Source organism: Labrus bergylta, chromosome 5 (assembly GCF_963930695.1).
Source record: "Labrus bergylta chromosome 5, fLabBer1.1, whole genome shotgun sequence".
Classification (NCBI taxonomy): domain Eukaryota; kingdom Metazoa; phylum Chordata; class Actinopteri; order Labriformes; family Labridae; genus Labrus; species Labrus bergylta.
In genome coordinates this window covers 23,405,449-23,427,257 of record NC_089199.1, presented here as the reverse complement: position 1 = coordinate 23,427,257, position 21,809 = coordinate 23,405,449, and the positions used below count along the sequence as shown (strand labels likewise).

General features: G+C 38.6%; 1 protein-coding gene and 7 non-coding genes across 8 annotated transcripts; 3 read left to right on the top strand and 5 right to left on the bottom strand.

The window, feature by feature from the left end:
- Window positions 1–1,683: 1,683 nt before the first annotated feature.
- On the bottom strand, window positions 1,684–4,225 carry LOC109998375 (ciliary microtubule inner protein 1). Its single transcript, XM_029281054.2, has 4 exons — window positions 4,120–4,225; window positions 2,820–2,901; window positions 2,481–2,576; window positions 1,684–2,124 (listed from the first exon to the last, which is right to left on the bottom strand). The coding sequence occupies exons 1-4, from the start codon at window positions 4,176–4,178 to the stop codon at window positions 1,969–1,971; spliced, it is 393 nt and encodes a 130-aa protein (XP_029136887.1). The 5' UTR covers window positions 4,179–4,225; the 3' UTR covers window positions 1,684–1,968.
- A 2,439-nt stretch (window positions 4,226–6,664) lies between these two features.
- trnav-aac (transfer RNA valine (anticodon AAC)) lies at window positions 6,665–6,737 on the top strand. Its single transcript has one exon. It is a non-coding gene; the product is annotated as a tRNA-Val (tRNA).
- Window positions 6,738–7,446: 709 nt separating this feature from the next.
- trnad-guc (transfer RNA aspartic acid (anticodon GUC)) lies at window positions 7,447–7,518 on the top strand. Its single transcript has one exon. It is a non-coding gene; the product is annotated as a tRNA-Asp (tRNA).
- Window positions 7,519–7,971: 453 nt separating this feature from the next.
- Window positions 7,972–8,044, top strand: trnav-cac (transfer RNA valine (anticodon CAC)). Its single transcript has one exon. It is a non-coding gene; the product is annotated as a tRNA-Val (tRNA).
- A 3,041-nt stretch (window positions 8,045–11,085) lies between these two features.
- trnav-cac (transfer RNA valine (anticodon CAC)) lies at window positions 11,086–11,158 on the bottom strand. Its single transcript has one exon. It is a non-coding gene; the product is annotated as a tRNA-Val (tRNA).
- A 3,995-nt stretch (window positions 11,159–15,153) lies between these two features.
- trnav-aac (transfer RNA valine (anticodon AAC)) lies at window positions 15,154–15,226 on the bottom strand. Its single transcript has one exon. It is a non-coding gene; the product is annotated as a tRNA-Val (tRNA).
- A 5,005-nt stretch (window positions 15,227–20,231) lies between these two features.
- trnav-cac (transfer RNA valine (anticodon CAC)) lies at window positions 20,232–20,304 on the bottom strand. Its single transcript has one exon. It is a non-coding gene; the product is annotated as a tRNA-Val (tRNA).
- Window positions 20,305–20,781: 477 nt separating this feature from the next.
- On the bottom strand, window positions 20,782–20,853 carry trnad-guc (transfer RNA aspartic acid (anticodon GUC)). Its single transcript has one exon. It is a non-coding gene; the product is annotated as a tRNA-Asp (tRNA).
- Between the last annotated feature and the right edge of the window lie 956 nt (window positions 20,854–21,809).

Sequence of the window (21,809 nt, the reverse complement as noted above, 5' to 3'; positions counted from 1 at the left end):
CGCTGTTACGTGACTCATACGTGAGGGGAATTTTGCGTGACAAAATATTTCCACACTCAGGTTCTTCGTTGAATTTAAGTCACTTCATAACACCCTGACGTTCAATGAATTATATGTTTTTAATATTTATCGCATTATATTACTGATATTATATATTTGTACAATCATTGCGGTATTTATTTATTTATTTTTTGAGTATATTTCGAAGTTTTTATAATTATTTTACCATTAATATCCTATTTCATCCGTCATGTTTATGACAAAGTTTTATTTTAATTCGTTGAGCAGCTCTCAGGTATTGTTGTATTATTGTTTGTTTGACATAATGTATAAATAGTGCATTGTTTAAATAAATAAAAAAAACATTTATATATATTTCCAAACATAGGGATTTAATTTGAATTCCACTTTTAACAGCTTTATAATTCTAGAATTATACAAATATAATTTTGATTTATTGAACCCATTTCAAGGCCATGGTGATTGTGAGGTTTACTATAATAATAATAATAATAGCTTTATTTATATAGCACCTTTAAAAACAAATGTTTACAAACAAAGCAAATACAGCAGCACGACAACAGATCAGAGATCAACAGAGGGGCCAAAGAGATAGGGCAAAATTGTAAAAATGCAAATAACAGGAATAAGATAGATTCAACAGGCAGGTATGGAGAGGCAGTTCAATACAATGAAGGAAAATTAGTTTAAAATCAACCAGGAGAGAACAAAATTAAAATTGAGGGAGAGTGGGACGACATCACATCACAGGCTGTAAACACAGAATGAAGATAAAAATAAGGGATAAACAGGACGTTGGTTAAATGAATAAAGCAACAGAGAGCTGAAGAGTTAAACGGTAAAAGGAGTAGCAATTTAAAAAGACTAAGAGCATTAAAATTAATAGAGGAAGGGATACATTTAAAGGCTAAAACATTTAAATAAGAGAAAGATAAAAAGGTTAAAAGCAATACAATTAATAAAAGGAAGGGATTATTATTAATATTAGTAGAAGCAGTAAGGCAGGGTTTTTTTCTTTAATTTATAGAGCACATTTCAGCAACAAGTCGATTCTACGGAGTCCCTGAAGTTTCTTTTTTTTTACTTTTTTGGACTTCAGGGGACTTGAATAAAAAAAAGTTTAAGTACCAAATATAAAACTATAATCTCATATATTTAATGTAATAATGCTATCTGCTCTCCTCTCAGTGTTATAGTGCTCTGAAGTCCCTAACCTGAACCCCCCCAGGGTCATTACAACTTAAGACATCACCAATTTGTAATCAAGAATTGTGTTAGGTCTGTCAATAACAGTGAAAGATTACTTTTTTTCGCTAGCTTTAAAGGTCACATATTATCCTCTTCTGACCACGCCCCCTCTCTGGAAGGGCTTGGGTGTCTCTGGCTTTCTCGCTCCATGCCCTATGGTTTACGGTGAGAAGGCAGACTCAGAGAGCAGAACAAACACCTAGCTGTGGGAGTGTCACCCACCTGGGGGAGGGGTTACTGCCCTTTTCTGATGTCATGAATGTCTTTTCTGTAAAGTGGAGCAGGATTGACTTTTCCTCTTAACAGACAAGGGAAAGAGAAACATGGTGAAGAGTATTTGGCAAGTTTTAGTTCATTTGAATTTATACAACTTTATCAATCTAGCCAATTGGTGTGAGGCAGCTTGTACATAAAGGAAAACTAACAGCAAAAGGAGCATGGGAAATTGAGTTTTTAATAAACAAAAATATCATCACAACTTTATTAAACTGATTTGATAAAGGTCAAACATAATAATTAATCCACATTTGAAATCTCCCATATTTATTGAAAATCTGTTATAATAAAGTGATAAATGCTAGGTACCAAATATTCGATTCACTATAATGCAGCTATAAAATCATAGTGAAGTATAGGGGTTAATTCATATGAACACAAAGAATGTATGTTTGGCAAACCACAAAGATTTGTGGCTTCCTGTCAGATGCAAGCGTTGAGCGGCCAGCCAAGCTCCTTCAGAAAACTACGCCTCCCATGATGCACCACGCCAAACTTTTCGAGTTGAAGATCTGGGTGAGCCGAACGCCAGCCAATCAGAGCCTGAGTCGTCCGAGGGACAGTAGGAGACGGGCCAACCTTGAGGCAAGAAACAACGTGGACAGTCAGTCAGGTAGGTAGAAAGGTGAGAGGTAGGTAGGCAGCTTGTCAGGGTATTAAGTGAGAGGTATGTGGGTGGGAAGGAAGGAAGGTAGGTAAGTAGGCAGGCAGGCAGGCAGGAAGGTATGTAGGAAGGTAGGAAAGAAGGATGAGAGGAAGGAAGGTAAGTAGGGAGGTGAGAGTTAGTAGGCAGGCAGGAAGGTAAGAAGGAAGGAAGGAAGGAAGGAAGGATTGTAGGATGGAAGAATTGAAGGAAGGAAGAGAGGAAGGAAGAAAGCAAGGATGGTAGGTAGGGAGGGAGGGAAGTAAGTAGGTAGGTAGCCCAGATAGTGTACCTTGTTGTCTTTTTCTTGAGTTGTCACAGGTGGTTTCAGGTGATGTAGAAGCTCCTCTCTTCCCCCCTCCTTCAGTTTCACACTCTCACTCTCGTACTAAAAGGAGAAAGACAAAAACGTGAAGTAATTTTGTGTTCTTTGCGTTTCAAAACAGGAACACAAAGGGGCTATTTTTGTTGTTGTTATTGGTGCCACATGCTGTGGTACCAATAACAACACTAGAGGGCGCTCATCACCACGATACTAACGTAAATAGAAAATATGTCTCAGACGTGTGTGTGTGTGTGTGTGTGTGTGTGTGTGTGTGTGTGTGTGTGTGTGTGTGTGTGTGTGTGTTACCTCTTTGTAGGTCTCGGTCAGGAATCCCCACTTGTTGGGCCAGACATTTGCTGCATCCTTCTCCATTTTCACATGTGCTTTCCTAATGACACACAAAACACACACACACACAACACACACACACACACACACACACACACACACACACACACACACACACACACACACACACACACACACACACACACAGCTTGAGCCTCAACAACCGGCTTAATAGTTCACGGAGAGGACATGAAACCCCTTCTTTTAACTTTTCTAACAAGTTCTGCTCAATATAATCTTCTTTCCGCGTCCTTATTCTCAAAGAAAGCTGAAGGAATCCAAATGCCTAATCCATAATCAAATCCAGAAAGATTATTGGGAGATAAAAGCGATTAATGTTAACAATTAGTGGCTATGATTTATGATTTTCCTCCAGTCTTGATATTGATATAAAAAGTTGGTCTTAATCAAATGGAAAATGGAAGGGTTACTCTTAAAACCAACTCTTGACTAAGGGTAGTTCAAAAAGTGATTCACAACATTTAACACACACAAAAGAGCATTTTTAAAAATTAAATAAATATATAAAGAGAACTTCTGTAACACTGGTGAAGGAACAATAACACTTATGTGGGCTTTTCATACTCTTTACTTCAAGGTAAAGGCACATTTTTAGACGTGCACAGTCTGATTTGTTTGTACATATTTACTCAGTAGGGCTTTTATTTTGAAATGTAAACATGCAGAACATTTTTGGCCTACAGAAATAAAGTGCAGTTGACTGATGATTTTGGAAAATAAAAGTAGGATGTATACAAGAACTTAAAAATAAGCTTCCAATATGAGGCAGGTTAAGGAATCTCATGCGCTTCAACCGCTCCACAAACGGAGGTCGGTGCTCTCAGACCTGAGACGTTCAAAGTATGAGTCAGTGGACTCCTTCTCTCAGGTAGAATACAGAAAGAAAGTACAGGAGCACTCCAATCACTTAAAGCCATTTTATTACACCAAATCAATTTTTCCTTAAGTGATTCGTGTGCTCCAGGATTTTAATTTGGATTCTGTGAGAGAAAAGGAGTCCACTGAATTATATCAGATATGAGGCATTCAGTCATTCACAAAAACATGCAGGAATACTCTTCAATCAAGACGGATGCATTACTCCTTCTTTATGTTAGAAATGATCCACACTTAATCATCCTTCTTCCAATTCAAGGTGAGAACACTTTTCAAATGATGTATCCCTTTATTTTATAAAAAGATAAAAATAAAAACAAGTAAACAAAGTTGTGAGAGAAGTAAGAGTCAGCAGTTTTACCAGATTTCATCCTGATGGACAAAGTTAAGAGGTTCAGATGTTCTCTGTGAGTCCGCCATCTGTCCCGACCACTGAGGTGTGTGTGTGTGTGTGTGTGTGTGTGTGTGAGAGAGAGATTGTGTATGTGGCTTCTCTTTCTCTCCCTGGCTAATGTTTCACCTGTGTGTAAGTCACACTGACAGACCTGTTTACCGTCGCCATGGAGACGTGGAGTTCCCTGACACATATATCACCTCGCTCTGTCCTGTGTGTGTAACCATGGTGATGCTGGGATGGACCACCACCGGAGGGTAACAGTGGGGTCAGACAACTTTGTGTGTTTTTATGTGACTCTTGTGGTACACTGTTCTGGTCATGACGGCAAAATCTTGATAACTATACAACTGATCCTATAAACTTTGGTACGATGTTTGATGGTCTTCTCGTGACACTTAACCTTGCACCATCATTAGACAGTGGCTGCTGGTGCATTGTTCTCCAGGGTGGGCCTGGTGGATGTATCTAAGTTTGTTAGCTTGATGCTAACACATGACTGGCTAATGGACAGGTGTTGAGAACTAGCATGCTTGCTAAAACACTTAAACAATGCGTCTGGTTCGTCCAATGTATCTGTGATGTCCATGCCAAATAAAGTCTATTATTATCGTAACAGAGACAAATAAACAAACAATAAACACACAACCAAACACAACAATGCTACTGGCTGGTCCATGTAATGTCTTTATTAACAAAGTGAGATAAGGGACTTCACTTCGTAACAGATATAACATAAGTAGGCCTAAGTATAATATTAGGCCCATTGCTCCCAATTCAAAAGTGTCACAATTGTCCATCATATCATCTATTTAAATCCAGATTATAGTAATTGTGAACTCCAGAAGGTTCCAGTGACTTCCTCCTTTTGTGTTGGAAAAGCCAAGTCCTTCCATTGACATAGTGTCCGAGTTTATCCAACCTCTGAGAATTCAACACATAAATAGAAGGAGGGCCCTTATATCCACCTCATTATTATGCCTTTCCTTGCTAGCACTAAACTGGATCACATCCTTGTGTTTTTATTCAGAGATACAGTGACCTTTCCAAGCAGACAAAGAAGTGGGTTTCCTGACACCAAGCTGACCTGTTGCTGTGCTAACACTAGAGCATACAGCCTTTCAAAACATACAAGTTTTTCTGCATTCCCACAAACAATGCAGCCTGATGCGTAGCCTACATGACGTTTACATTTAGGATAGTTTGGTGAAGTCCCTGTTTTATAGATCAAGTCTACGGAGATATGATTGAAAATATCATAGCCTACTGGAAATCTGTAAATTGAAATTCTGGGAGGTAATGGCAAAATCGCATCCCTCATATTATTAGTGAATCTATTAGGCCTACACATACAGGGAAAGTACACCTGTCTTTAAAGTTAACACAAAGTGCAGGCTTTACATCTGAGAACAGAATTTGGATATAAAATGTTTTTTTTTTTTGCTGCTTATAGATGAGAATATACGACGGAGGATTAGGGCCATGTTAATATTTTTATTTTTTTATTTCGAGATTAAACTCGAAAATTTACGAGAATAAAGTCGTAAATTAACGAGTTCGGGACCAGCTTGCGCAAAATGATGAAAGTAGAACTCTTAAAGTATTTTCCTCTGCAGACAACTTCCTCCAAGTCAGTGTGGTTCTTTCTTCGGAAATGCCACAGTTTCTTGCAGTATCTTTTCAGGGTGCTGATATTTTATGTCAATGTGAAGATGATGATGTGCTAAAAGCATCATAGTTTCATATCTGTATAAGTAAAGCCCCAACACAACTATTTGTGTCTGTTATCGGTCTGCCTTGTGAAAGTTTCTCATGTGCAGAGCCAGTTTGTGTCCTGTTCATACATCATTTTACAGATAAACAAGGTCTTACAAATTGAAGTCTTCTCTTGATCTAACTGTTTTTACCAACTACACAAGGAAGTAGCCTATTTCCTTATTAGTGAAACCTTTAGGACAAGATGCTCCATGTTTCTCATTTGAGAACAGGATGCTGCTGCTCTTCTGATATAGACTAAAATAACGACTTTATTCTTTTATTCTTTAAATACTTGAAGAGTTCTTTCCTCATTTATGCGCAGGCTGGTCTCGAACTCGTTAAATTACGAGAATTACAAAAATAAACTCGAAATAAAAAAAACAAACATTTTTTTTAACGTGGCCCTAATCCTCCGTCGTACTTATCATTACGGATGGAAGTTAAGGACTACTATTCACGGTCCCCGTCCTTAACTTTCTTAACTTTTCCCATTCATCCTCTATGGTAGTCCTCATCACTACGGATGTAATGTTTCACCCTTTTGGTAAAGGTAAGGAGACCACGTTTCTTAACATTTCAATGTTAGTCATTACAGCAGCAGCAGAAGGATAGACCACTCTGATAAAACTCTTCATTTTATCGCATGACGATGTCAAACAGTCCGACTTTAGATACAAACAATCGTTATTGAATGCAGTTCATTCATGCCTATTTATATGATGAACTGTAAATCGGCATATCCGTACAACAGGCAGTTTCCGTAGTGTAGTGGTTATCACGTTCGCCTAACACGCGAAAGGTCCCCGGTTCGAGACCGGGCGGAAACATGTTTTGATTTTCTCTTTTCTAAAACTCGATCTTGCAAACGTCAAATTCAATAACATTTAAAAACCAACATGTTCTATATATCCCTGTCTCGTGGGCCTTTAGTTGCTGTGGTCCTTCTCTCTGGAACAAGCTACCTGCTGACCTGAGGTCCATCAGTGTCTACTTTTAAAGCAAAACTCAAAGGTGTTCTCCAAAGCATATGAATAGTTACTTTTTGTGTGTGTTATCAATGAGGAAGGATTGATTCCTGCTCTTTCAATGCACAGCTGCTCAATAATAATACTAAGATGAAAAAAGGCCTACAGCAAAGGTAATGTAGACTATTATACTTTTTATTTACAGTCTTTATAGTTTGTATAGGTAGCCTGTTTGCTTTGGCACATACAGGACAAAATAAAATGATTTAAAAAATGTACCTAAACAATACATGTATGGATGATAATATTTATACAGACTAGTCTACTCCTATTTGAACATCCACATTCATAAGATTGTAGCCTTTTATTATTATCAATGCACAGTGCACACATATTCATTTCCAGGTGTTGTTATCTAGATCATCGATTTAATCTTTCCTGCTGCACTCAGAGAAAATCCACGCAGATGCAGGAAAACGTTCAAACTCCACACACTAAATGTAAAAGTTTACGTTGTATTATACGTTATATATTGGAATAAAGTCACGTGACAGGATCCTTATGGCAGCTATCCTCGTTAGTATAGTGGACAGTATCTCCGCCTGTCACGCGGAAGACCGGGGTTCGATTCCCCGACGGGGAGGTCACTTTTTTCTCCCCCCAAAAAACAACGACCCTTTTCTTTTTTTCTCCGTGCAACCATATTAATACTACGTATGCTACATAATGTATGTGCATAACACTTGTCTGTATTTGCAAACTCAGTGCGATAGAGCCACGTGCAAACCCACCTCTAGGGCAAATTGGCCCTACCTCATTATCAAGTGCAATACTCCATCACTTTATTATCCGTCACTTTACATCCTGTAGCAGACAATTCAAGCACTTTAACTCTGAAAGTCACTTTATCCTGGTTTGTTTTGAACATCCAACAGACACTTTTTATGCTTGTTTTTTACATGTTCGAAATTAAATCAAACACAGCACCTCCTTATACTTCCATGTGTGCATGGACAAAAAAATCCAGATAGTTCTTATAAATCTTCACTTTATTATTGCTTATTATGTTTTCTTTATTACATGAATGTTGTCATCAGTTTCCGTAGTGTAGTGGTTATCACGTTCGCCTCACACGCGAAAGGTCCCCGGTTCGAAACCGGGCGGAAACATGTTTTCTGTTTCTTACTGTGATTATGTGATGTGTAAACAAAGTAAACATAAAGGAAAAACGAATCGTAACCCGAATAATTGCAACTTAATTGAATTGTGAGTTTGTGGACAGTACCCAGCTCTAATAACAACAATGACTTCATAACAACGAACTAAAGGACTAAACAATAAAGATACATTCAATACAGGTTCAATGTTGTCAATCATTTTAGGAAGATGACCTGATAAATCATTTCATCCAGTGCCTTTTAAATAAACTGGTGGTGAAAGCTGTGGTCTTGATGGTGTCAAAACAACAAACTTTTTTTTGACTTTCTGATGCCAATGCTGAGCTGAACCAGGGTCCATACCTTTACCAAAAGGGGGAAAATTATATTAAAAAGAGGATTTTCTGGCACAAACTTCACCAACCGACAAGGTGCATGAAGAGTGGAAAGCTTAGAAGAGGTCAAAATGCTCCAGCAACACTTGTAGTAAGAAGATCAACTTTATTAATGATTTAGACCAACGCGTTTCGGCTCGTGGCCTTCATCAGGGTCATCAAGAAACAGATTTACAAACATCATTTAAATAGGGTGGGTACACAATTGAAGAAAAGGTAAAAAAAAAAAAAAATCAAAAATCAAAAAGGTAGGGACAACCAATCAGATGCCTCCACATATGTGTTTATCAGCCAATAGGGCACATGCAAGGTGGGCTGGTTTGTTGGCCAGGCCAGTCTAACAAGGCTGACATCACATCTGGTGAACAGGTAGGGATCAAGGGGATGGTTCAGGTGGGTGGTTAAAAGCCTGCACAAGTGAGAAAAGGTGAAGAACACTAAGGAGGCTTTTGACACAAAACAAATACAACTAGGGATTTAAAAATAAATTAAAATAATCTTATAATATGTTTAAAAATTTATATACTAAACAATGCAAAATATTGGAAGAGCATAAAACCATAAAAACATTATAAGAACTCATTGATTGAAAAATCCTCATTCATCCCACCTGGAAATAAACTTTTAAAATCCAAAAATGTTTCCTGATAAAATGAATGTTACCACCTCTTGGGTTAAGTTTGATGGCTTCTATGCCCAGGTAAAAAAAGAGAGGAGATTGGGTGTTTTGCTTCATTAAAATGTCTTGCAACAGGGCTGTTGCTGTCGTTCCTTTTGATAGCACTCCTGTGTTCAGTGATCCGTTCTTTTAGACAGCGGGAAGTTTCACCTACATATATCTTATTACAAGGACATTGTATATCATATACAATCTACAATATACAATACACAATCATATACACCACATTTTTTGATTTGCATGTAATAAAATCCTTAATATTAATAGTTTTTCCATTGGTACGGTAATTAAAATATTTGAGGTTTTTGGTATATTGGCAGTTAATGCAGGTACCACACTTAGAATTACCTTGGAGGGGACTTAACAGAAGTTTATCATTACGGTTTTCAGAGGGTTCAAATGCCTGGACTATTTTGCCCCTTATATTTCTGCCTCTTTTAAAGGTCACCATAGGTGGGTCGTTAAAAACACTTTGTAATTGTGGATCATTTTGAAGAACGTGCCAGTGTTTTAAAATGATATCTTTGATGTTTTTGGTTTTAGGGATAAATGTAGTGCAGTAGACAAGGTGTGGCTTGGATTTAAAAGATTTGTTAGTGGGCATATATGCCTCTCTGCTCTTTGAATCCACCTTGTTCTCTGCATTTACAAGCCAATGTTCTTGGTAATTTCTTTCCCTAAATCTCTGCTTTGCAATTTTCATGTTGTTCAGGGACAGCACAGATTCTTTTCAGTCTAACAAGTTGGCTTACTGGTAGACTTTTTTTTAAGAGGAATTGGATGAAAACTTGCCGCATGGAGAAGTGTGTTACGGTCTGTAGGTTTAGGGTACAGAGGCGAGGAGAGGACATTATCTTTTTTAGTTACATTTATGTCAAGGAAATTGATTTCTTCAAGGCTGTAGTTAGTGTGAATTTAAGACCTGCAAAATTGCCGTTTTAAAAACTGTAAAAAAAAAAGAGTGGATTTAGGTCCTTTCCAAAGTAGAAACACATCATCAATATATCGCTTTCAAGAGATAATAAAAGGGAGAAAGGGTTTTTTAGTGGTTCGTATAGTGTTTTTTCCTCCAGGTGACCAACGAAAAGGCAGGCAAAGCTAGGTGCCATATTTGTTCGCATAGCGAAGTGGAGATAGGGTACATCACTGAAAAAGAAGAAGTTCCTCTTCAGAACAAAGAAGGCCAAATTGACTAAAAAGGTGGTAGAAGGAGTTCTTACTGGTCTGGTGTTAAGAAAATATTCAAGTGTGTCTAGGCCTTGCTGATGATCAATATTTGTATATAAGGATTCAATATCAAGGGTGCACATGATTACTTCTGGATCAATTGGTGGAAGTGTTTTGAGAAAAATTAGGAACTCAGAGCTGTCTTTAATAAAGGATCCCAGAGTGGGTACAAAGTCTTTGATGTGGTAGTCCACAAAACTGGAGATTCTCTCTGTTAGACTTGCCACTCCTGAGACAATAGGTCTGCCAGGTGATTGTTGTGGGTTTTTGTGAATTTTAGGTAAAGTACATAAAAAAGCTTTTAGAGGAAACTCATTCAACAAGAATTTTGACTCTTTTTGTGAAATATCGCCATCAAGGAAACCCTCTTCAAGTAAAAAACGTACCTCTTTAAAATATTGTTTGGTTGGGTCACATTTTAGTTGTTTATAAAAGGCTGTATTTGAAAGTTGACTAAGAACTTCATTGTCATAGTTACATTTGTCCATGATGACAATAGCACCTCCTTTGTCTGCAGCTTTTATTACAATAGACCTGTTGCTTTCAAGGTCAGACTGAGTTTTATGTTGGTCTTTTGTCAGGTTATCTCTTGCAAGAGTTTCAAGATGCTGTTCCTTCTTTCGTACCTCATTTTGAAGTTTGTTTTCTTCCTCATTAAGGTACTGTATGGTGATGGCCATCACATCTGTAGTGATAAGGACTACCATACAGAATGAATGGGAAAAGTTAAGGATTTTAAAAAACAGAAAACATGTTTCCGCCCGGTTTCGAACCGGGGACCTTTCGCGTGTGAGGCGAACGTGATAACCACTACACTACGGAAACTGATGATAACGACTGTGACGTCATACCCTTTTTATAAGAAAACACGCCAGAAAGCTATAATAAGCAATAATAAAGTGAAGATTTATAAGAACTATCTGGAAATCTTTGTCCATGCACACATGGAAGTATAAGAAGCACAAAAACAAACCAGGATAAAGTGACTTTCAGAGTTAAAGTGCTTGAATTGTCTGCTACAGGATGTAAAGTGACGGATAATAAAGTGCTGGAGTATTGCACTTGATAATCAGGTACTTGTGAGGATTACAGTTCCGCCCGGGCTCGAACCCAATATGCTACTCCACGGACCAGTGACGTCACTGCAGGGACCGTAAATCTACTCCTTAGCTTCCTTAACTTTTCCCATTCGTTCTCTTAGGTAGTCCTTATCACTACGGATGTAATATAACTTTGACCAGTTATGCGATATGGCGCTGTTTAACCCTTTTGGTAAAGTTAATGAGACCCCCGTTTGTTTTTGTTACTGTTCACAGTGTTGTGACCTATGTTTACTTTCCTTTCTTCTTGTTCAAAGCATAAACGAGTGAATATGATCAAATCTTTAATATGGTTGCACGGAGAAAAAAAGAACGAGGTCGTTGTTTTTGGGGGGAGAACAAAAAGTGACCTCCCCGTCGGGGAATCGAACCCCGGTCTTCCGCGTGACAGGCGGAGATACTGTCCACTATACCCGCGCCGCAGTCAAGGATTGTTTAGCTAAAAGCCCTAAACCGTTTCCCATTCATTCTCTATGGTAGTGCTAAACCACTACGGATGTAATATACTTTTGGCCACTACGACTTAGTGGCGCTGTCCCGAGTTTTTCTTCAGAGCGAACTGCGGTGGAGACAAGACACTATCTACTTTCTTCGAATTCTCATCACGCAGTATTCACTAATCAAAGGTAAGAGACTTTGTTTGGCATAAATTTAAAACTATAGGGTCAATTTATTATTATTTATTTTCTCTGTCAGACAATATTGGTGCAATAACGTGATAAATTACACTAACAAACAAACGTTATCTATTTAATGGTCAAGTAAAGTAAACTTTTATCAGGACCATGGGTGTTACACTATCTTTCAGAGTCAAATTAAGTCTTAACTACAATATCAAATGTCATTTTGTTCCTCAATTATTTGATAGGAACTCCTCTCCTGCCCCATTTGCCCACTCTCCAAACTCATACACTTAAACTCAGGTGCTTAGGCACACACAGTTTTTTTCCCACATCTACTGCCCCTCTCACTCCCGCCCTCTATTCTTGCTCACACATGCTGTGCTTTCCTCCTCCTGCTGCTCCCACCCCACCCTCTTACCCTTTAGTTCTCAGGTAGACTCTCAGATGTACACACACACACACACACACACACACACACACACACACACACACACACACACACACACACACACACACACACACACACACACACTTCCTCCCCCTTAGATCCCAGAGTAGGTGAAGATCAGAAAGGTGTGAAAAACTATTGTCTTTTTAGCCTTCTGAACTTTTTAGTGAAGATCATAGAAGTTTTGCCGCTGTAAAATATTTAGTTGGCCATTTCTATTTGAGTGGGATTATTATGTGATCTGAAATATTCTGGTATTTTTTTCACAAATATCTTCTCACTGTATCTGATTAAAATGAATCTAAAATTCTATTATTTTCTTTTAGGTAAAGATGCACAAGAAAGTGTTGTTCTTCCCGGGGAAAGTCTGTGTTGTGTTCCGCAAGGGACCACTCGGATTTCTCCTCTAGGAGCCGTCAAAGGAAGCCAGAAGAATTAAGGAGGACTCCACTCTGCAGGACAAGTCTGCCCCCATACGGGCTGACCTTGTTCAGCAGAATGCTCTGGCTGTGGTCCGTCGGAGAGGAGGGGATGCCTCAGACTGTACGGAGGTGCTGGGAGACTACATCCTGCAGTTTGGGAAGTATAAAGGGAAGTCTTTCAGGTGGCTTTTGGAGAATGATATAGGGTACACAATGTATCTTATTAAGAACTTGCAAAAGGAGGAAGCATCAGGTGACAGTGTGACTGCAGGGCATAGCAAGGACAGCCTACAGTCCTTTGTCAATTATTCCCTCAGTTTTGCTGAGATCCAGTCTCTCCGAACCTATGAGGCAAGTGGAGGGGTTGTTATGGCAGCCTCATTGGAAGATGACCAGCTGGTTGGCTTTGGCACTCGTGCTAAGAGCACCTGGAAGGAGATTTGGGACAGCAGAGCTGATGGCTATATAGCTGATAATATAATTTTTTTAAATGAAAATCTGCTTTTAAGATTTATCCTTTCAGTCCTACAAGTTTTTAATGATTGGTGTGGGCTTTGTTTTGTGTTACAGATCTGCTTTAGTCTGGGGTGCCTCTGTCTGCTTCAGCTGCCTCTCTAAGTTCATTTTAAATGTTCACCTTTGATCTGTACTTTGTCTTGTTTGAGGCAACTGCAGAAAAAACTCTCACACATGTAGCATGTGGCAAAGTAAGGAGTGTAGCTATCTTTTCTAACTGCCGTTGTACAGCTAGAGCTGAGGGCAAGATATGACTTACCATATTTTCTTGTCTTTGTTTTCAAAGTTGTGACTTAATGGATTAATTGTCACCCTGGCATTTACCTGGAAGTCCTACAACACAATTTGCCATGCTTTGCTGGCAATGCAAAACGATGTGGATTGCTTTTATTTAAGCTCGATGCCTTCAACTGTCATAACCATGGGCCCCACTTTGGGAATCACTGGTTTAAGAGGATGTTAAATTAACCTTGTATTTATAACTTTCACTGAATGTTCTGATGCTGCTTTTTATCTTATACCACCCTACTTCCACCCACCATCCATTATAACTTGCTTGTAAATTAAACTATTTTCATGAAAAAATTGAAATTTATTGTCTTTTTTACTGCTTGGAATTAAAATAATATAGCTTCTTTTCAACTTAAATGTGCCATTTATATACAAAACCTTCTGTCTCATATGCTTTATGGGGTCTGAATAAAAATGCTAAGATGTACTGCTGCCAGTTCACCAACATGGACATTTTAATGCGGTTTCAAACTTTTACATTACTTTTTAGAAGGTGTGCATGATTTAATCTGTACACAAAACAAGGAAATCAATGACATATTCAGATCTTAGTAAATAATAGTAAATTAGATTTTTAAACTAAAATGATTTATACATGTACTTCAGGTACTTCACTCTCAATAAACAAGGTAACAACAAAGGGAATCTATTAAAGTCAATATTAAACAATGTGTTTCATCACAACACAATAGCCTAAATCACATCTCAGATTTGTCTCAGTGGGGATTTGAAGCAAGCATTCGAACACCTTGGAAAAAAACAAAAAGATACTTTAATCCTATTGGCTGATTTTCTGTTACAGCTATTCGCAACTTGCCCCCGCGATACTAACGAGGATAGCTGCCATGATGATCCTATCACGTGACTTTATTCCAACGTATATAACGTATAATACAACGTAAACTTTTACATTTAGTGTGTGGAGTTTGAACGTTTTCCTGCATCTGCGTGGATTTTCTCAGAGTGCAGCAGGAAAGATTAAATCGATGATCTAGATAACAACACCTGGAAATGAATATGTGTGCACTGTGCATTGATAATAATAAAAGGCTACAATCTTATGAATGTGGATGTCCTGTATGTGCCAAAGCAAATAGGCTACCTATACAAACTATAAAGACTGTAAATAAAAAGTATAATAGTCTACATTACCTTTGCTGTAGGGCTTTTTTCATCTTAGTATTATTATTGAGCAGCTGTGCATTGAAAGAGCAGGAATCAATCCTTCCTCATTGATAACACACACACATCCAAAAAGTAACTATTCATATGCTTTGGAGAACACCTTTGAGTTTTGCTTTAAAAGTAGACACTGATGTACCTCAGGTCAGCAGGTAGCTTGTTCCAGAGAGAAGGTTTTTAAATGTTATTGAATTTGACGTTTGCAAGATCGAGTTTTAGAAAAGAGAAAATCAAAACATGTTTCCGCCCGGTCTCGAACCGGGGACCTTTCGCGTGTTAGGCGAACGTGATAACCACTACACTACGGAAACTGCCTGTCATGTGGATATGCCGATTTACAGTTCATCATATAAACAGGCATGAATGAACTGCATTCAATAAAGATTGTTTGTATCTAAAGTCGGACTGTTTGACATCGTCATGCGATAAAATGAAGAGTTTTATCAGAGTGGTCTATCCTTCTGCTGCTGCTGTAATGACTAACGTTGAAATGTTAAGAAACGTGGTCTCCTTACCTTTACCAAAAGGGTGAAACATCACATCCGTAGTGATGAGGACTACCATAGAGGATGAATGGGAAAAGTTAAGAAAGTTAAGGACGGGGACCGTGAATAGTAGTCCTTAACTTCCATCCGTAGTGATAAGTACGACGGAGGATTAGAGCCACGTTAAAAAAAATGTTTCTTTTTTTTATTTCGAGTTTATTTTTGTAATTCTCGTAATTTAACGAGTGCGAGACCAGCCTGCGCATAAATGATGAAATAACTCTTCAAGTATTTAAAGAATAAAGTCGTTATTTTAGTCTATATCAGAAGAGCAGCAGCATCCTGTTCTCAAATGAGAAACATGGAGCATCTTGTCCTAAAGGTTTCACTAATAAGGAAATAGGCTACTTCCTTGTGTAGTTGGTAAAAACAGTTAGATCAAGAGAAGTTTTCACTTAAATTTGCAAGACCTTGTTTATCTGTAAAATGATGTATGAACAGGACACAAACTGGCTCTGCACATGAGACACTTTCACAAGGCAGACCGATAACAGACACAAATAGTTGTGTTGGGGCTTTACTTATACAGATATGAAACTATGATGCTTTTAGCACATCATCATCTTCACATTGTCATAAAATATCAGCACCCTGAAAGGATACTGCAAGAAACTGTGGCATTTCCGAAGAAAGAACCACACTGACTTGGAGGAAGTTGTCTGCAGAGGAAAATACTTTAAGAGTTCTACTTTGTATGTGTGCACAAGTGTTGGTGTTGGTGCACAAGTGTTGGTGTCAGGAAACCCACTTCTTTGTCTGCTTGGAAAGGTCACTGTATCTCTGAATAAAAACACAAGGATGTGATCCAGTTTAGTACTAGCAAGGAAAGGCATAATGATGAGGTGGATTTATGGGCCCTCCTCCGGTGGTGGTCCATCCCAGCATCACCATGGTTACACACACAGGACAGAGCGAGGTGATATATGTGTCAGGGAACTCCACGTCTCCATGGCGACGGTAAACAGGTCTGTCAGTGTGACTTACACACAGGTGAAACATTAGCCAGGGAGAGAAAGAGAAGCCACATACACAATCTCTCTCTCACACACACACACACACACACACACACACACACACACACACACACACACACACACACACACACACACACACACACACACACACACACACACACACACACACACACACACACACACACACACACACACACACACACTCACACACTCACACACACACCTCAGTGGTCGGGACAGATGGCGGACTCACAGAGAACATCTGAACCTCTTAACTTTGTCCATCAGGATGAAATCTGGTAAAACTGCTGACTCTTACTTCTCTCACAACTTTGTTTACTTGTTTTTATTTTTATCTTTTTATAAAATAAAGGGATACATAATTTGAAAAGTGTTCTCACCTTGAATTGGAAGAAGGATGATTAAGTGTGGATCATTTCTAACATAAAGAAGGAGTAATGCATCCGTCTTGATTGAAGAGTATTCCTGCATGTTTTTGTGAATGACTGAATGCCTCATATCTGATATAATTCAGTGGACTCCTTTTCTCTCACAGAATCCAAATTAAAATCCTGGAGCACATGAATCACTTAAGGTAAAATTGATTTGGTGTAATAAAATGGCTTTAAGTGATTGGAGTGCTCCTGTACTTTCTTTCTGTATTCTACCTGAGAGAAGGAGTCCACTGACTCATACTTTGAACGTCTCAGGTCTGAGAGCACCGACCTCCGTTTGTGGAGCGGTTGAAGCGCATGAGATTCCTTAACCTGCCTCATATTGGAAGTTTATTTTTAAGTTCTTGTATACATCCTACTTTTATTTTCCAAAATCATCAGTCAACTGCACTTTATTTCTGTAGGCCAAAAATGTTCTGCATGTTTACATTTCAAAATAAAAGCCCTACTGAGTAAATATGTACAAACAAATCAGACTGTGCACGTCTAAAAATGTGCCTTTACCTTGAAGTAAAGAGTATGAAAAGCCCACATAAGTGTTATTGTTCCTTCACCAGTGTTACAGAAGTTCTCTTTCCAGGGGTATATTTATTTAATTTTTAAAAATGCTCTTTTGTGTGTGTTAAATGTTGTGAATCACTTTTTGAACTACCCTTAGTCAAGAGTTGGTTTTAAGAGTAACCCTTCCATTTTCCATTTGATTAAGACCAACTTTTTATATCAATATCAAGACTGGAGGAAAATCATAAATCATAGCCACTAATTGTTAACATTAAACGCTTTTATCTCCCAATAATCTTTCTGGATTTGATTATGGATTAGGCATTTGGATTCCTTCAGCTTTCTTTGAGAATAAGGACGCGGAGAGAAGATTATATTGAGCAAGAACTTGTTAGAAAAGTTAAAAGAAGGGGTTTCATGTCCTCTCCGTGAACTATTAAGCCGGTTGTTGAAGCTCAAGCTGTGTGTGTGTGTGTTGTGTGTGTTTGTGTGTGTGTGTTGTGTGTGTTTGTGTGTCATTAGGAAAGCACATGTGAAAATGGAGAAGGATGCAGCAAATGTCTGGCCCAACAAGTGAGGATTCCTGACCGAGACCTACAAAGAGGTAACACACACACACGCACGCACACACGCACGCACGCACACGCACACGCACGCACGCACGCGCACACACACACACACACACACACACACACACACACACACACACGTCTGAGACATATTTTCTATTTACATTAGTATCATGGTGATGAGCGCCCTCTAGTGTTGTTATTGGTTCCTTCCTTCCTTCTTACCTTCCTGCCTGCCTATTAACTCTCACCTCCCTACATACCTTCCTTCCTCTCATCCTTCATTCCTACCTTCCTACATACCTTCCTGCCTGCCTGCCTACTTACCTACCTTCCTTCCTTCCCACCCACATACCTCTCACTTAATACCCTGACAAGCTGCCTACCTACCTCTCACCTTTCTACCTACCTGACTGACTGTCCACGTTGTTTCTTGCCTCCAGGTTGGCCCGTCTCCTACTGTCCCTCGGACGACTCAGGCTCTGATTGGCTGGCGTTCGGCTCACCCAGATCTTCAACTCGAAAAGTTTGGCGTGGTGCATCATGGGAGGCGTAGTTTTCTGAAGGAGCTTGGCTGGCCGCTCAACGCTTGCATCTGACAGGAAGCCACAAATCTTTGTGGTTTGCCAAACATACATTCTTTGTGTTTATATGAATTAACCCCTATACTTCACTATGATTTTAGAGCTGCATTATAGTGAATCGAATATTTGGTACCTAGCATTTATCACTTTATTATAACAGATTTTCAATAAATATGGGAGATTTCAAATGTGGATTAATTCTTATGTTTGACCTTTATCAAATCAGTTTAATAAAGTTGTGATGATATTTTTGTCAAGCCAGAGACACCCAAGCCCTTCCAGAGAGGGGGCGTGGTCAGAAGAGGATAATATGTGACCTTTAAAGCTAGCGAAAAAAAGTAATCTTTCACTGTTAATGACAGACCGAACACAATTCTTGATTACAAATTGGTGATGTCTTAAATTGTAACGACCCTGGGGGGTTCAGGTTAGGGACTTCAGAGCACTATAACACTGAGAGGATGTCAGGTTATGGTTAATAAAACTTTTCTTTTTAAGATGGTTTTCGAATTCTAGTTCTACAAGTCTGCAATATGTTTCTATAGAATGATTTCTATTCTTAGGTGTGTAAAAATTGCTTTTTAGTTTAAATGTATTTATTAGAACATCTTTAGGACCCGAATTCTGAGAGAAATCTTTTTTCATGAAAAATTCTTTACGTCTGACATTTCTGAGAAATTTCTGCAGATCTAAGAAGCGTTCAAATTGACTTACAGATGGAGTAGGAACAAAGGACAGGCCAAGTTCAAGTACAGAGAGCTGTGTGGATGTCGGTTCAGTTTTGCTTAAGTTGACAACAGCAGATTTCATTCCTGGACTAGGGATCTGGTCCATGGACGCAGGCCTTGGTCTCTTCCTCTTCCCCCGCCATGTGCGTTTTGCTTTTGACGTCTGTTGTTCTGTGGTTTCAGAGGGGGGAAATGGCTTTGGTCCAAAAAAAGGGGACGGGCAGGATTGCTTGGGGGGTTGTGTTGGGCCTTCTTCTTGTTGGGGGTGGTGGGTGGAAGTCTTCTCCTTGTTTGTGTATCCTTAGGTGAGGTTTTCTGATTCCGTGGTGGATGTTGCTCAGGTGCGGTGGGGACTTTTCTTGTAGAGTTTTGGTTATGTTGGCACTAGAGATATACATATCCCTTCTTGTAGTCCTTTTCATCTCTTATGAATTTGTCTTTTTTAAGATCTTTGATTTCATTCTCATAATCAGTTTCATGTCAATGTCCTCCATTTGTTTAAGCACATCACTGTTATCTCTTGCAAGAGTTTCAAGATGCTGTTCATTGTTTCGTACCTCATTTTGAAGTTTGTTTTCTTCCTCATTAAGGTACTGTATGGTGATGGCCATCACATCTGTAGTGATAAGGACTACCATACAGAATGAATGGGAAAAGTTAAGGAAGTTAAGGACTGCTACGTGCTGACTGGGGTTCAAATGACGAGGAGAGCAACCTTTTCCCAAAAAAGATGGATCTCTTTCTTCTTTCCTTTGTGCAACCAAGTTAAAGGTTTGATCATAATCGCTATAAAAAGAAGAAAGTAGCATAAAAACAGATCACAGCACTGTGAGGAGTAACATAAGGAAGTAGTATCAGGACAAAGTGTATATCCTGTGTCTGCTACTTCAGTGGAAACGTTGAATAATTATGTTTACTTTGTTTGGACATTTTATTAATCACACTAAAAAACAGAAAACGTGTTTCCGCCCGGTTTCGAACCGGGGACCTTTCGCGTGTGAGGCGAACGTGATAACCACTACACTACGGAAACTGATGATAACAATTGTGACGTCATACCCTTTTTATAAGAAAGACATAATAAGCAATAATAAAGTGAAGATTTATAAGAACTATCTGGAATTTTTTGTCCATGCACACATGGAAGTATAAGAAGGTGCTGTGTTTGGTTTCATTTCGAACATGTAAAAAACAAGCATAAAAAGTGTCTGTTGGATGTTCAAAACAAACCAGGATAAAGTGACTTTCAGAGTTAAAGTGCTTGAATTGTCTGCTACAGGATGTAAAGTGACGGATAATAAAGTGATGGAGTATTGCACTTGATAATGAGGTACTTGTGTAAATTGCCAATTTGCCCTAGAGGTGGGTTTGCACGTGGCTCTATCGCACTGAGTTTGCAAATACAGACAAGTGTTATGCACATACGATTGCATACATACAGTTGTTTATGTAGCATACGTAGCACTGCACTGGCGTACTACGTTGTTTTTTTGGGGAGAAAAAAAGTAACCTCCCCGTCGGGGAATCGAACCCCGGTCTTCCGCGTGACAGGCGGAGATACTGTCCACTATACTAACGAGGATAGCTGCGGAAGTCGTCCTGTCACGTGACTTTATTCCTGGCTCTACTCCAACAATTTACGTATAATACAATGTAAACTTTTACATTTAGTGTGTGGAGTTTGAACGTTTTCCTGCATCTGCGTGGATGAGTGCAGCAGGAAAGATTAAATCGATGATCTAGATAACAACACCTGGAAATGAATATGTGTGCACTGTGCATTGATAATAATAAAAGGCTACAATATTATAAATGTGGATGTTCAAATAGTAGTTCATAGAGTAGCCTAGTCTGTATAAACATTATCATCCATACATGTATTGTTTAGGTACATTTTTTAAATTAAATAATGTGACAAAGCAAACAGGCTACCTATACAAACTATAAAGACTGTAAATAAAAAGTATAATAGTCTACATTACCTTTGCTGTAGGCCTTTTTTCATCTTATTACTATTGAGCAGCTGTGCAATAAAAGAGCAAGAATAAAATCCTTCCTCATTTTCTAAAGTTTCTGCTGAAGTCTCCTTATTTTAAGGAGCAGAGCTTTGAAGAAACCGAAAGAACAGACCAGAATAACATCAACCTTATTCACAAATCCTGGTTCTGGACTTAAGTCCAAAACTATCTTAGATGTAGATCCATCCTTTAACAATATTACAGCTTTAGATTTAAAAGCTTTTTTTCAATGATCGTTTGATTTTCTGTTATTTGATATTGATAGGCTATTTGTTGAAAACATGTTATTCTCAGTAAATATGCCTATACTTGTTTTTTATAACATACAGAAATGTCATCAATTAAGTCATAGACACCACAAAGCAACCATCAGTTACCACGAAAGTGATCATACACACATTCATAAAATAACTATTCATATGCTTTGGAGAACCGAGTTTGAGGTTTTGAGTTTTGCTTTAAAAGTAGACACTGATGGGCCTAAGGTATTAAATGTATCTTTATTGTTTAGTCTTTTAGT

Excerpts from the sequence above, each read along its gene's own strand:
- LOC109998375 (XM_029281054.2), bottom strand. The coding sequence starts at position 4,178 with ATGGCGGACTCACAGAGAACATCTGAACCTCTTAACTTTGTCCATCAG. Across the intron at positions 2,902-4,119 it reads GTCCATCAGGATGAAATCTG|GAAAGCACATGTGAAAATGG; the intron begins GTAAAACTGCTG and ends GTGTGTCATTAG. Across the intron at positions 2,577-2,819 it reads TGACCGAGACCTACAAAGAG|TACGAGAGTGAGAGTGTGAA; the intron begins GTAACACACACA and ends TTCTCCTTTTAG.